This window comes from Pygoscelis adeliae, unplaced genomic scaffold (assembly GCF_000699105.1).
Source record: "Pygoscelis adeliae isolate BGI_AS28 unplaced genomic scaffold, ASM69910v1 Scaffold402, whole genome shotgun sequence".
NCBI lineage: Eukaryota > Metazoa > Chordata > Aves > Sphenisciformes > Spheniscidae > Pygoscelis > Pygoscelis adeliae.
The window spans coordinates 1,596,723-1,613,080 of NW_008824411.1; the positions used below are offsets into that span (position 1 = coordinate 1,596,723).

General features: G+C 42.2%; 1 protein-coding gene across 1 annotated transcript in view; it reads right to left on the minus strand.

Moving 5' to 3' along the window:
• The window catches only part of NEGR1 (neuronal growth regulator 1), a 170,602-nt gene that overhangs the window by 55,032 nt on the left and 99,212 nt on the right, over nucleotides 1-16,358 (minus strand). The window contains exons 8-9 of the mRNA XM_009320667.1: nucleotides 11,812-11,932; nucleotides 6,214-6,365 (exon numbers count right to left, since the gene is read on the minus strand). Of these exons, the coding sequence (XP_009318942.1) occupies nucleotides 6,214-6,365; nucleotides 11,812-11,932 (273 nt within the window). The remainder of the gene's footprint in view (nucleotides 1-6,213; nucleotides 6,366-11,811; nucleotides 11,933-16,358) is intronic.

The window sequence follows — 16,358 nt, forward strand, 5'->3', positions numbered from 1 at the left end:
ATGGGATATCCCTTTGGCCAGTTTGGGTCAGCTGTCCTGGCTGTGCCCCCTCCCAGCTTCTCGCTGGCAGGGCATGAGAAGCTGGAAAGCCCTTGACTAGTGTAAGCACTACTCAGCAACAACTAAAACATCAGTGTGTTACCAACATTATTCTCATCCTAAATCCAAAACACAGCACTGTACCAGCTACTAGCAACTCTATCCCAGCTGAAACCAGGACACAGTGCCAGTCTTGCAGGGCCTGCACACAGCCTAGATGGTACGGGACAACTCCCATGGGAGGTCTGGAGGTCTCTGCCAGGGAGAAATGAGCATGGCTAGCGATGCAGCCCAGAGCTTGTCTGCATCAGGGGAATATTATTCCAGGCAAAATAACAAATGCTCGTCCTGAAGGAGGTCTTGGACTGCAGCTGGGGCCATGCACCGTGCATGGGGGGAGCACGTTGAACCAAGTTCCCTACAGACAGACCCGCTGCACCACTAACCTGAGCAGTGCAGCCGCTGCCACTGGATCCCTGCAGCACAGCTGCATTGCATGGCCCCTTTGCTCTAAATATGTCTCCAGAGAGGCTGAGTTTGAGAAGTTCACATCCCAGCTCCTGGATGTGTTTGGTGAAAAAAAAAAAGAAAAAAAAAAGAAAAAAAAAGAAAAAAAAAAAGGAAAAGAAACTAAAGCTTGCTAAAGCTGGAGGAATAAGGCGTACAGAAACCTTTAAGGGTTAAGAAGAGTCACTTCAGGAATATGACTGCAGCCCAGGCATCAGATAACATTAAATTACCATTGCAAAATGGTGATGGAGGGGTACCTGTCCCAGCAGCAAGCTTGGGCACCCCGTCACCACTATTATTGATGATGGTAGTGCAAATGCATATGTTTATCAGTACATAACATTACTAATTTTGTATCTTTCCCTTGCTCATTTCAGAAGAGAATTTTATGAACTTGGAGACAATTATTTTGCCATGGCACTGCCCTTCCCTCCCTTTGTCCAGATCTTATTTCTTCTTACTCCTGAGAAACCCCTACTCTCTCTTCTTCCCATGGAGGCTATGACAGGTGGAAACAGGCTTCAGCTGCAGAAAGAAAATGTCTGGTTTAAATATGAAGGAAGAGTTGCTAATGCAGGAAAGAAGCACGACTACAACTTGACCACGATGGGTCACTATGGATTGAGGGGAGCAGGTCCAACAGCTGCCAGGAACAATGACTGTCATTGTGAGCATGCCCTCAGACAGAAGACTGAGATGATCTCTGAAGTCCCCTTAAACGTAGTTTTTCTTTGATTTTCATGATTTGGCACAGCAGAAAATGACCATGCAAAATTGTTGCCTGTTCCCTTATTTAGAAGATGTGTCATAGCAAGGCCATTACACCACTCTGCAGATACCCTCAATAACTCTGAGTCTTTGATGTTCCAGTAGATATAGCCAACGCTACACCAATTATACATAGTGCCACTGAGGAACATGCATATTATTACATGTTATGTGCAATTTACAATGAGTTAATTTAAATTTTTGGAAGAATATTAATTTTTTTTTGCATTTCAGACATGAAACCCAATGTATTAAAAATATTAATACAGCAGTTTAATTGGGAATCTTTATGTAGGAACCAGGACACAATGCAACCAACACACATAAATTGAGGGCACGGTCTGGCGCTTCCTAGCATGTAGAAATGTTTGAGACAAGATTATAAGTATGTTGCACTAACCATAAGTTCACAGTTGGATGCTTATCCAATAAAGTAGTTCTGTTTAGCTGCAGCAATTAAATTAGCACAGAAAATACTACCACATCTCTCACACACCTTGCTATGTTCCTTCTCCTTCCAAATGTCACTACTGACCTTTTCTGCAGCTCTTCACAATTATTTACATTTTTGAATAATTACTGACAATATATCTAAGATTTCTGTATAAACCTGAATGTCAGTAACACCTGTGGATTATATAACCAGCCATTTAAAGGAAGCAATTTCTTTGCCAGCTGTTAGTAACAGACATGGATGCTTCCTCTGTATTACAAGTTTTCTTAAGAAAGGTACCTCTTACCAGACAAGTTATTTATAGCATAGGGAATGTATAGGAGGTGCTCTTTAGAAAATAAAAAGAATATCTTTGCTTAAGAATAAACACATATATACCTACTAGAGAAATAATGATTATTTTAATCTTCTGCGAGGCGATGGCTTACATGAATCCAGACTTTTGTGGACGATATATCTTCAGGGGACACACAGAGATCACACATGTAGCAGTGAATTTAATGCCTCTATGAACAGTCTCTTAAGTAGATTTATAGTTTCTATAGATGTATAGATTAAATCTACATGCTGATTAAAAATACAAGATTTCAACAACTGCTCAATTTCCTGCCCTAATTTAACAAGTGCTCAGGCAGAGGAGAGAGGAGATGAGGACAGGCTTGCAGAGGCGTGGGGTTGACGTTGCACCCATGACTGAGCCAGGATACTAAAATGGTGCACCTTACAACCTGACTTATACAGCCTGGACCTCTGGTGCCATGGAGCAGAGCTGAGCCTGCTCAGGATCTCCAGCAGCTCATCAAGGGCTTGTAGTGGCAGCATCTCACCCCACGTCCCGCTGCAGGGAGCAGGGACTGAGCAACGCCTCCACCTTTGTCCTCATCCATGAAAGGTAGGAAAAACCTTCTGCCATGACTCAGCTTTGATAAGAGAGAGTAAGAAATCCACTACCAACTGTGGCTCCTGGCCAGGAGAGGAGACATCTTGGTAAGGATGTTGCTACTTTAGCAGCAATAGAGACCATCTCAGTTTTGGCTGCTTGAGAAAAACAGTTGAATAAACCTACCTCAGTGCCAATGGTTAATGATAACTCCCTCCCCTTGCAATGGCCTTGCAAATTTGTTTGTAGGAAAATGCCTTTTGTCTTGAATTAAGATTGCACTAATTTAAAAGCAAAATCTGCTTACAAAATCTGCTATTCCATTCCCCATTGGTTCCTTGCCCCTGTAGATGGAACCTCTTACCTTGGTTACACACTGTAACACCTCATCTCCTGGGTTTAATGAATCAACAAATCTATGCTTTATTTACAGGAAAGTACTACGTTCTTCTTCTTCTTAAGTACCAGAAATTCTGGGAAAAGCCAGCATAGGCAGTGCTAAACATCTGATCAGTTAGATCCATAGATGGCAGGATGGGACTGTCCAGCAAACACTCCTCATGTGAGTGGTCTGGGAGGATCACGTACTTCATACACTTACCCACAAAAAACAACACATTTGGATGATAAAGATTCATGGACTTAGCCATGAATAATTAGCAAGTTGCCATTCATTATTAATTTATTGGAACCACTGCTTCTCTGTATTTTTCCTGCAAGGGTCAGTCGTTCTATTTTACAGCTGCTGAATTTATTATTAATAGCTAGATCTTAGACATGGCCAACAAGTCTTCAGTTAGGGATATGATAAATTTCATTACGTTTGCGGGATCTGGGATGTTCGTAACTCCCCAGACATGAAGTTCTTCTGCAAACTGATCTGGCTATCTGTCCCTGGGACAGAAGTGGCTCTGGGTGACCTTCTGCTGAGTGTCCCCAGCTCACAGCAGCAGTGGGGTTGTCCTCTGTCCTCTGGCCACGGGTGAGCTGCCATACCCCAGACAAGTTCTCCTCCTTCCCCATCCATCCCACAGGCACCATCAGGTACAGCTCCGTTAATCTACTATCTCCTTCGCCCAGTCCATGTCCGCAGTCACACAAAATCAGCTTTTACCTTGTCCTGACATCCCTTTACCCACTTTATGACTTTCTGTTAGCTCAAGGTTGCCTTTATGGATCACAGAAAGCCAGAGCCCTCTTGGTAGTAGAAGAAATAATCCTTTTTCTGGTATCCTTGAGTTTTATATCTGCATAGGATGCAGACACCAACAACGGAGAATATGATTAGCTCTGTCCCAGAGAAAGGCTCCCACTGTGCACAGCTACAATATAATTTATATATTACATGGGGATGTGCAAAGAAAGAAAATACAGATTTTTTAACTCTGCTATAAACATTTTTCTTAAAAAAACCCCAACAGCAGACAGAAACAACCAATTAGCAATTATCTAGCGATATTGGGCAAGGTGCCAATACCTAACAGTGGAGGTGTGTAGACTTCCATGCTCAGGATTTGTACCGCTCCTGCGTTATGACAGCTTTTTGATAAAAACCCCTATGTCTGTGCAGCAGTTTCACACGGGAAAGCAGCGGGGCATGCGGCGGGGGTCCCAAATCATGGCCATTACTGGCAGCTGTGCTAATGATGCTATTCCAACCGCTCCACATCTCAGACTGTATTGCACCAATGCAATTAACAGTTTAAAATACACACTGAAATAAGACATCAATGTCTAATTTTTAACTTTTGTCAAGTAACATGGTGATCAAATTATATTTAGCCCTATATTAGACTATCAGATATTACAACCAACCATTAACTGCTAACACTTCCCCCCCCACATACCTGAACCAGTGCATATGTTCAGCTATCATTGCCAACAAAATAAAATGTAAGTAGTGTTTCACAAGAGAATATTCTCTCTGAAGGATTAAGGAGTCCCTACTTAATGAGTTGCTACCCTGTGATTTTTAAAAAATTTTTTTTTTTTTTAAGTGATACTCTTTCTCGATAACATTAATGTAAACTATGAGCAAGGAAAAAACTCCGCCAAATGATCTTCATTCCCAACTGAAATTTAGATCACTACCTTTTGGAAACCTCTCCTTGTTTTGACTAGATTAAAAAAAACATAGTATAATATAAGACATTTCATCTTGGTCTTTCAGTCAAACCTCTGAGCTAACATCACCCCCAGATTTCATTCTGTGAGGTCAGGATCAGACCCCGATTTCAGTATTTTCTCTCAGACTGTTCTGCTTCACACATCCCATCTCTTTCATGATGGAGAACATTTATTTTTATGATTTGTAACAATGTATTTGGTACTTATATGACATTTTCAATCTCTGCGTCTCAAAGTGCTTTTTAAGGGTGGCTACATGGTACCTCAATAATTTAAAACTGATAAAATCCTGGCAGCAACTAACAGACAGATTCAGCTCTGCTCTGTTCAAAATTAAATCAAACCTTCATTTTACCTTCTCTGAATTGCAAATACACCAAATACTACCTGCTTCTGGCATAATATTCCTTTGTTTTCACTACTTGCATTTTCTGTTTAAAATAAGTGTAACTTTGTTCCACTTTGTTAATGATTTCTCAAATAGTAAATAAAATGGCAGCAAAGGCTTCATGCTGTTTTCTGCCTATTACATCTCTTCTGCAGTAATTTAGAATATCCTGACAATACATATCATATAGGAAGTATATTCAGAAGGAAGTTTCATGGCTAGAAGGCAATAACCCTAGGATTTAAGCAACTGAAAATCTACATTTCCACTCAATAAGGAATATCTTTATGTAGAGAAAAGCGTGTAGGATATATTCTAAGTTTTCTCTTTCAGTTTTATCACTACCAGAACAGATTAACAGTGAAGTTCAACTACGAACATCTTCGGATGCCATTAACAGATGGCTAGATATTCAACAAAGGTGAAATACTACAAATTCACAAGTAAAAATGTCTTTCAAGCAGGACATTTGAGACCCATTTTAGGTAACCTTCATGCTAAAAATCTCAATGCATTGCTTTGCCTATTACAATGCTTATTGTCTTTTCCAAAAGATTTAACTTCAAGTCCTCCGCAACTTCTCTGTACCAGAGGCCGACAACTGACAAACCGACCTGTGAGCAGGGCTCTGGCACACCCCAGTTATTCAGCTCAGTATGTTCCTTGAAACTAGCTGAAAAAGTTTTAAACTTTGTTTACAGTGGTACCTTAGTGATCCATTATTACTATTCTGAGTAGAAAGATTTTCTCATGCTAATTCTGTCTCTATACCATGATGGCGGGTTGGGTTCAGTTGTGGGTTTTGTGTAGATTCATAACTCATTGATATCCCCAAAATGTGCCATCACTTTCAGAACAGAAACCCTTCTGCAGCATGGAATAAGTAACCAGATGAATTATTTCCCAGTACTGAGGAACACAATGGTATTTATATGCCTTGTGAAGAAACCAGGGGGAAAAAAAGCATACTACTATTTTTTGGCTTTTGAATCCATGTATGTGGAAACAAATAACCATGAACATTTGCCACGTGTCCACATTACTTACGGTTGAGAGGCAGGCTGGCATTGGTCGTCCCTAGCTTGTTGGCAGCGACACATGTATAGTTGCCAAAATGCTCTTCTGTCACATTGGTAACAGTAAGAAGTGATCTTGTACTATAATTTTTAATAGTAATTCCTTGTTGACCATTGATCAGTCTAGAAAGCAAAAAGAAAATTTCTGTAACTCATATACTGTAACCAATAAATTCCTCTTTTTTTCTTTCTTTTTTTTTTTTTTTTCTTTTTCTACAGACATTACTGGTAGCACAGTAAGCTGTTTGCAAGCTACCGATGTAGTCTGTTGAGCAAAATTATCATAGTGGCAGATCGGAGAGGCCATGGGCAACACTGGAGCTGTGGGGTGTTGAGGGGAACAGTTTCTGCCTGTGTGTCCTGTACATTCAAAAGAAAATAAAGACTGAGACCCATGGCTCTGCCTGCCTGGCCATAGGATAGGATATAAACTCTCAGATGGAGAGCTTAGATTTTAAATTGGACAAACCTAGCTAAAAATTTAAATACCCCATTTGGGGCAGAAAAGTATTGTGATAAGTCTTTCAGAGAGTGTTTTTTTCAGACTCTGGAGATTGCTTGTGTCCTTACACACCTCCATCTGATGGCAGATGAGGATTAGTTAGCCCAAAATGCGACTACGTAGGATTGTGACCGGAGTTTATTTTACATGCCTCTACAGCTACAAATTAGGCTTGCAATTACAAAAGATGTGCTACAGCAGCACTGCATCCTGAGACAGGAACCTGAACAGAAACCAGGTAACAAAGCATAGGAAAAAGCCAAACCAAGGCTTTTTTCACCTGGCTCTGTTTCCCTGGCTTTGAGCTTCTCACCCCAAATTTCATAGGAACTGTGCAGGTTTTCTGATGCTGCTTCCAAAGCCATGTCAGAAGCACCGCTGCTGCACCAGGGCAAAGAAACATGACCAATTTAAATGCTGCTGTTGTAGTTAAACCATTTCTGATCAAACAAGGAGATGAAAAGGGTAACCGTGTTATTAAAATATTAGTTACAGTTGATTACTCATAATTCCTTATATTTCACATAAGGAGCAGAGTTCCAGATTAAGTATACAATTTTTGTTTGATATATTGAAAGATATAATCATATATCCTGGGAATGAATGCAATCTTTTAACATTCTGTCTAAAACCATTTCAAGTCTATCATTAATTGCACTTCTGCATGTTGTGGATTGAATATTTCTCATTGTTACATGAGTGCCTCTGTTCCCATTTAATCACTATATGCTGCTGCACATACAGGGGGCTTCTCTTCCCTGTGCAGTTTGTGTTGCTGTAAAGGACTCTGGTCTGCTCTGTGCAGCCCATCGTCAGGGAGAGGACATAGCGCAACCCATGGACACACGTGGTTTTGTGAGAAACATAAAAAAATGGGATTGAAATGCCTGGTTTGGGGTGAATGCTGCAGTTAGAAGATTCATCTTTTCTCCAGACTTGTGAAAGGCAGAAGCTTGTCCTTTCAACTTATGCTCCTTCTAAAACTGCCAATGTCTCTCCCTCCTCTTTCTGCCTCTCCTGCAGAAAAACCTGAGCCTCCTCTGCTCCAAAACACACCCTGCTATGGTGTGTTTTGGAGCCGGCATGCCGTGCCTCATAGCCAGCGACAGCGTTATCAGCGTGGCAGCAACTCATGCCTGCACGTGGTGCTCAGGGAGGTGGAGCAGGCAGGCACTCAACAGTGCACCCTAGTTACTCGCTCGAGCCCCAGGTCAGATGCTTTCCTCAGGATGCCCCTTCCCCAGCAGGGAGGGCACGAGCTGCAGCCACGGCCGCCTTCCCTTCCCACTGCCTTTCAGGGTTTGAAACCCCTTGTCCCCTCTCCCAGGGGACCTCGGGGTACTGGAGTGATAGCTCCACTTTCATCTATGGCTTATTCCGACCAGCTGTTTCCAAGCCACCTCCATCCTTTTGGCCCATAACTGCAGTTTGAACTGCAGCATCTCTATTTTACAGCTATAAGGTTTAACTCATTTTTTTTGTCCAGAAAACAGTGCGGTGTTGGGATTTCTGCCATCCCCATGCCCCATCAGAGGCGAAATTCATATCAAAGATTTAACTGCGTCTGCCTGATGTGATCTTCTGCCTTCCCCAGGCTGCCGAAAGGACAAGCGCTGTGGGTGCCAGCTCAGACCCCTTCCCCTCCTCCTCTTGCCCTCCTTCCTCTCCCACTGCTCCTATCAGCATAGTTTGGATGGCGTCACCTTTCTTCCACATCCCTGCTAGGAAGTGGCTGACACTGGGGGCCAGAACTGGAAGTGGAGTAAATGGAATTGGATAGATATGCATATCAATAAGCCACGTAATTAACAGACCGAGGAGTTGGCATTAGTTAGCATAAACTCATCAGTTTTGAGGATTTCCATTTGCAGTTGTAACAACCAGATGCTTTTACTTTTAAATTAATTACTCCCGTGTGCTGCTCTGCTTAGCTTATTGACTGAACATGGCCTTTATTACTTGTCTGGGTTTTACCAAGTTACTTCTCAGGCTGGAACAGCATTTTAAGTTGTGTGCAGCCACCCTACACTTTTCTTCATTTTACTGCTTTGTACCACTAGTTATAAGGGGAAGAATGATCACCTTTTTATTCCAGAGATTATGCCTACGCATCCAAAGAAGGTCATGCATCAGTGCCAGCCCTGAGGGGTACCTACCTTTGGTTTCATATTTGAATACCTTCACGTTATTATATTAAGACATTATAATAAGTTTTGTTATTTCAAATGTAAGTCTTGTTTTCTTTGTCAAGGATAAGGGAATTAATATTTTTAGATAGGCAACTTTTGGGCTTCTTCCCTGTGGCTGTTTAATGTCTCAGATCTAATTTCTGCATAACCCTATAACATAACATAATTGAACTGTTGTGAATTTCAGAAACTGGGAGTCAGCACAGTGAAGTCATTCTCTTCTCCGTAGGGAATACTTGTACAGTTTTAGAAGCTATACACTTTTATAATTTTAAGATGCTTTTAATAACTTTTCCCCAAAATTTCCAGTCCCTTCCCAGCTCACCCCACCCTCCCTGTCTCGGGGTACCCTCGGCTCAAGTTCTGTGCAGCCACTTGACAGCTCCCGCGTGGAGTTCAAGGCACCACTTTTGACAGATAAAGTGCTAAATGGTCTGAAACCTGCCAGTGAGACCCCTTCTTGCCTCTCCCCAGCTACAACAGGAGAGCGGAGATGTTCATCCTGCCTGCTCCCTGTCCTGGAAAGCAAGACAGCCTCTGGCGGGCTGCAGCGCTCGGGCTTTGGGCTCCTTGCCTTGCACTTGGCCAGGGAATAATATTGCAAAGCACGCTTGTGCACCAATGCTTACGGAAAGTTAACAAACAGCAACACTTGTGAGCTCAATGATTAGGTAGGTTTAGTCCTGCAAGCTCTCTGTCTCGAAGAACAGTAGTTTTAACGGGATGTAGTCTGCGACTGCTTTTATGTTTAGTTTTAATGGCTATTTTATGATGACATAATCCCTGGAGTCTGGAAGCCGTGGGTTTTGATTTACATTAATCTAAGTAACAACAATACAGTTTACAGACCCAAAAGGCTTGTTTCAGACACTGAACGTATACTTGGGGTTTCAGATTTAACTCCCACTGCTCATTTATTCAAAGATTCATCCAGATTCACACACACACAAAGAAAAGTCCCAATCCAAGACTGAAGAAAATAGGATTCTTTCTATTTTATTAGCAGAAAATAAAGCAGGGTGTGCACTCCCAGTATATAAATTTAGTCTTGTAGTATATCTGCAAATTTTCTGCAGGATAATGTACGTGCTACTCTGAACTACCTGTGAAAGCAGACTCTTCTCAGTTTTGCATTAAAACAATGACTGAGCTGTCCAAGGCTCATTTTGTGCTGGCTTTCCATCCTCCAGAGGTAAAGGGGATATACTGGAGAGAAAAACCAATGTGTATGTATTGTCCTCTTTCCTGCAAGTGGTGGAGGTTCAGAGATTTCCAGTACCTTTGTAATCACATATGTCTAGCATATCTGTCAACAACAGTTTAGCAAAAAAGGATGGCCCATTAGATTTAACATAATATTTGAGCAGTAAGATGCAATAGGACAGTACATTTCTTGCTGGTTATAGCAAGCCTCAGGTGATACATCAACTGAAACAGAAAACAGAAAGCACAACTCTGGCATCCTGAAATGCTCTGCTTAGTCCTTCTTGCTGCTGCCACAGCACCGAATGTGGTCATGAAGAAAGGAATTGGTCAATTTTATAAATAGAAAGGTGATTATCACGCTGGAAATGGCTAATTGAATCCGGAGTGCTAAAACCTGCAATACTTTCTACCTAACATTTCTGCTGCAGCTACCCCCCGAACATGTGTACAATATAACATGCATCTTTGGAAATAGGATGCAGATGAATTTCGCCAACAGAAGAAAAACATTTATTGTTATATATAGTCAAGATCGATTATATTGTTTTAGAGAATGCTTTAGGATACAGTCAAAGTGCAATAGTTACAACTGCTCTGAAAACTCACAAAGGAAGATGAGCAGCTAATGCTCCTAAAGGAGAGCAGCTGGCCAGTGAGAAATGAACTGACAGATGGCTTTCTCTGAAAAATGGTCATTAATATTCTCATGCCAACTCCCAGGTTTAATGGGACATTCAAGCTGAGAAACCCAGCCCTTGGAAGCCAGGAAATTCCAGAAGCTAGAAGGTGCATATGGACAGTCGCTTACAAAGGACAATATCCACTTGCTTTTGCACCAATATGTAAACTTAACAGAAACAAGCTCTTAGATAACCTAAGAGCTGTAAAACAAAATTTCCTATTCAAAAAGAAAAACATCTACCTGTTTAATGAGCTGCTTTTTAAAATAAAGATGACTCTGCAGAGATGCCTGTTATCATTATATAGTACTAACAACCTGAAAATGAAACTGACTGTAAGGAAAACCAAAGCACATGGTTAGTTTCTAGGGTTTGAGCAGAGACCGCTCCCCTGACCCCCTCTTGGATGCTGTGAAGTGCGGCAGCTTTACTTGAGTCTGTGGACTATAAACCTGTGGTCTAGACCACTAATGGCACAACTGGGTGAAAATTCATACACATTAAGGTTTGGTTGAAAGTCTTGTTCATGAACTGACCTTCCCACGCCCAAAACCCTCAGTGGGAAACCTATGAAGATGAATTTAAAAAAAATAGAAGATCCTTTTAGTAGACTTTTTCAGTGCCTTTCTGGTTATTATACTTAAAGGACTGTAATTACTAAAGCATGTTTAAACGTTAGGCTCATTATTGGAATTATCACTATCACAGCCCAGCCACGGACAGCCTGATTGTGCCACGTTTTTGAGCACAGAAACTACGACCACAAGGAAACCGGGAAACTCCCCTAAAAGCCGTGCAGAACGGTTGTTGGTACCCAACGCCTCCAAGCACCCACTGTTTAAAGCTCAGCATTAATTTCAGGACAGCCTGCTGGACTTGTCATCACGGGGGACAAACCCAGCCCGGCGGTCTCCTCTCTCTTCCACCCGGGTCCCCACAGGCGAGCAGCATCCCCAGCAGCATGAGTGGGTCAGTAAGCACCGGCTACTTACTTCCTCTCTCCTTTGTACCACTCAAAGACCGGGGCAGGAACTCCTGCACCTTCGCACCGTATCAGTCCATTCCCTCCAAGCATCACACCGCTGGATTTAAGTTCCTGAATTGTGGGGGCAACTGAAAAAAAAGAATTGTAAAATGGATATTTGCATCTAGATACGCAGATTGTTTAACGCCACTTCTCTTCAGCACGCTTTACGTTACTCTCAGCCTGGCGCATGTTTTCCAGCTTGGTTCACATTCAATCACGTTTTCTTCCAGCAGTGTAAAAATTATCCCACACAGCAGATTCTGATACAGATCTGTGTATCTGGTGTAAAAAACACAACTGAGACATGAAGAAATATCAATCCCATACTCAAAAAAAGCTGTTTTTCCAACTCAGTGACTCAACATAAGGTATAACTATTTATAAGCGTTAATGTTATACAAGATGTATCTAAAACCTGAGAATCAGAAAAAAGCACATGAAGCCCCAACACTGATGCCGGCTGAGAGGCTGTGGGGTCCCACTGGACTCGGCCGGGTGGAGCCCCCACAGCTGGGGAGGAGTACGGCAGTGCCTGGGGTGCAGGGTCCACAGCAAAGAGAACATGGCCAGCACCACTTATCTTCTGCCTCATGTCTTCTGCAAACGCCCCATAAACCGCATGGGCTCAAATGGGCTTTGAGATCTTGTTTTGCATATTAAAAGAACAAACTTACCTTCACAACTGTAAATACCATATAACAGCGTGACTTTTCCAGTATTACACTAGGTATAGAGTTGTTTCAGTAAATATATTTTGTCTTTTTAAATAGTAAACATTGTAAATAGCAATACACATTTTAAGCTTAGAACTACAGATACAAATAAAGATAAAAAGCAATTGTCAGTTTTTCCAGTTGCCAGTAAAAGGCAACTGTAAGCTGAAAATAAAACACAACAAATTCCTTAGGAAACTGATTATCAAAGGAAAGGCTGAACAACAACTGCCTTCTCCCTGGAATCTCTTTTACATTTTCTGTTTTTAAACAATAATTTATGTGCATAATAAAAATGCTATAAAAAACAAACCACAGAACTTATAAATAAAAATCTGTTTATTTTTTCCCAAGCAGTTTTCCAGATGTTGCTTTAAGGTGTTTATGTACATGTAAAATGCTGACTGCCTCTTGACTGCTTCTTTCACCATCTCACCCATCGCTCAGCGCGCCACGTTAGGAGACCATAATCTTTTACAGGAACCAGCCACACTAAAGAAGCATCAGATACATGAAAGAGCAGAGTGACAGCCAGGTTCCCTGCATGGGTGGGTCAGCTCCATCGCACATCTCATTGCACACCTGTCCTTTACCAACACCATCAACGACTGCTTTTCCAGATGTCTAGGACATCACGCAGGAATCCAGATGTCACAGCCCAGGGAAAGCAAACACACATTCTTAGCACTTACACATAAGTCTTGATATTTAACAAAACCGTGTGAGGATGTTTTGGGTGGGATTAAACAGAGAACTGGTTCTCACCCATTGCTCACATCCTACCCCGAGTCAGGCAGACAGACAGACTACAATTTCCCACAGCTGGCAAGCACACCCTCTGCCTTCAACTTTCTCTTGTCAATGATTACATAAAACCAATCCATAAATTCATTAACTTTCAATTGGTAGCTTTAAAATTTCAAGTGGATAATAAACGTATAACCAGTTAGCATGACTACTTCTCCATAGTCTGCATAGGAAAAAAAAAAGATTGTGTTACTCCATAAAAATAACAGGGATGTATAAAGCTTACTCCTTCCTGAGAAATGAAGCAGTTTGCACAGCCAAGACTTTTAAAAAATAACTTTGAGACTGATCACATGAAGAGCTGCGAACTGGTAACATTTTGCCTCTGCTCTGCTCCTACAGCACCATGTGGCACCAGCAGCTACTCAGAGCACCACAAAGGTCATGAATCAGCTTGTGCTTCTGAAACATTCAGAAGAATGATACTAAAATTGTGCAAGATAAACCATACAAAAGCATCACCTGGATGATAGAAGAAAATGAACGTCTACTGCACAGGCACGCAGTCAATGGAGGTTGCTGAAAGCTGGACTATGACCAGGAGGGGGTCTACCTCTCACATGTGGTTTCCACCCACCCTGGCACTGGAAACTGCCTGCCAGCGTTTCCACTGCTTCCCTCAAGTTGTACGAAAGATGTGAACACTGCAACATAACCCCTAGGGCATTTCTCCACCTTTAGTTCATGTGTGACCATGGCCGGGGAGCCCCACCGTGAGCAGGCAGGTCCTGGGCCTCCCGGCTGCAGGGCACTGAGCCCAGACCCCTGGTGTTCAGAGAAATACCAGCTTGTTTCCCCATTTACCTGTGCCTGTCTGACATTGTGGTTCTGGATTGCTGGGGGGACCTGGTCCACCCGCCTGCCCAAAGCGGGGCCAGCCCAGGTGGTCCCGATGGACCCCTCCATCCTGAGGTTTCAAAGCTCCAGGGAGATTGACAGCCTGCCTGGATGGCAACGCACTGGTACTTACTTATCCACACAGTTATAGGTACGCACCTTGCTGCCGTTTTAAGCTGTTACTTTTTTTGTCCCCTGTGATATAAAGAGCAGGATTAAATTTCTCTTTGAAGAAAACTTTTACCCATTTAAAGACTTGTGCACTCATTCTCTCAGTCCTCATTTATCTACACAAACTCAGCCTAAAAGTAACTCAGTTCTCTCTCTCACTTCAGGCATCACATTTCCCAAAATATGTGCTTGTTTTTTGTGGTGCCTGGAAGTCCTCCAGTTCACCCACACTTTGCCTGAGTGAGTGTGCCCAGCACGAGACGCAGTACTACCAGGGAGATGCTGCCAAGTGGAACAGGGTGGTTGCTCCACATGGTCCGCATGTGATGCTTTCCTATACATGATGACATCCTGCCATTGCTGACTTAACATGGCATTTCTTCCCCCATTGCCCCTTGGGAATTCTGTGGCATAAGCCCGACTGCCCATCTTACATTGTGCAAGGCCTCACCTGCGCACGGATGCTACCCCACGTTTCTCCTTTACTGATCACTTGTTACTTTTATCACCATTCTCCTGTGTGTTGAGACAATCTCCAGTCCTGCGGGCTCCACGGGGCAGTCTCCTAGCAGTGCCGGGACACCTGCCCTAGGGAGGGATGGAGATTTGCTGCACCTGGAATAAACTGAACATGGCAGGCGTAAGCAGATATAATCTATTTTTGGGGACACCAGAGAGAAATTCTGGGAGAGGAACTAGGATAACGCACTGGATCTGTACATTGGACAAGCTTTCATGAACTGAAAGTTGAGTTTAGGCTATTGATGTCTCATATATTTCCATCACATTGAAAGACGTTGGGAAGATTTTCAGTGACCGTGGGTTTTGTCTTTCAGGTGCTGAAAGACACTGGGAAGATGTATCATGACCATGGATTTTCTCCTGTGGAAGACTAGAGCCACGACCACCCCACAGGTTCCACGGGGTCAGCAAGCCCTTAAATAGCAGGAAACAGTACTTTATCCAGCCCTTTCTCCACATCATCATGCAGTGGCTCCTTGGAAATCTTTGTAGTAAGAGGCAAACATTTTCCTGCATTATTCAAAGGGAGTGGAAATATTTGGTTTTTTTCTAATTCAGAGTGGGTAGGATTATTAGCAAAAAACTGAGTTTGAAATTAATGTACCACACTGTGTGCACACTACAGAGACAATATTTAATTCTTATGAGTTAAGCAGAAAGAGCAAATAAAAGACCAACAAAGGCCTGAGTCACGTAGAAAGTTTTTTCCAAAAAGTACCACCTTCACGCTTCTTAGTGTGGCTTTCCTACCTTTTGCTTGGTGTTTTGTGTTTTATTGGGGATTTTTTTTTTTTATTTGGTTGTTTGTTTTTTAAATAAATGTAGAACATCATTGGTAATAAATTTTAAAATTAAATGATCCATAAAAACGTACAGCTTGCTGATGCTTTTTCAGGCAGGAGCCCCAGGCACCACACGTCCCGGTGCAGCTGGGAAGGGGATGCCGGCTGGATCCCAGCTACAAATCATGATTCTGATCGTGAGACAGAGTTTTGTTTGGAAAATACTGAAAAACTTCTGAAAAGGAAGTTTTCTTAGATCTCCCTTTCAGAAGGATTTTAGCTTCTGTTTGTTCAGAATAAAAATAAAAATCAATATTGTCTGCTCTAGGAAATCCCCGGTTAATACTGGTATGAAAACACAAACCAAAGATAGCTCAGAGTCACCATTCTCTTAGATCTTTCATTGTCAGGTTATTTTCTTGTTTTTTGTATAAAGAGAAACTATATGATGCAGGCACATTTCTGGTGCACTGATTAGTAATGTGCTGAGCCAGAAGTCCATCAGACCCTATTGCTCCCATCGGTGTGGAAGACTGAATAACTTCAGATGAACACCTAAATACCTGCTGCTGCTGATCGCCAAGTTTTGTTTCGGAAAGGAAAGAGACAAACACATGGGAAGAGATTCTTGGGCCTCCATTATTTCATATATATTTTTAATGTTTTTCCATGTAGTCAGC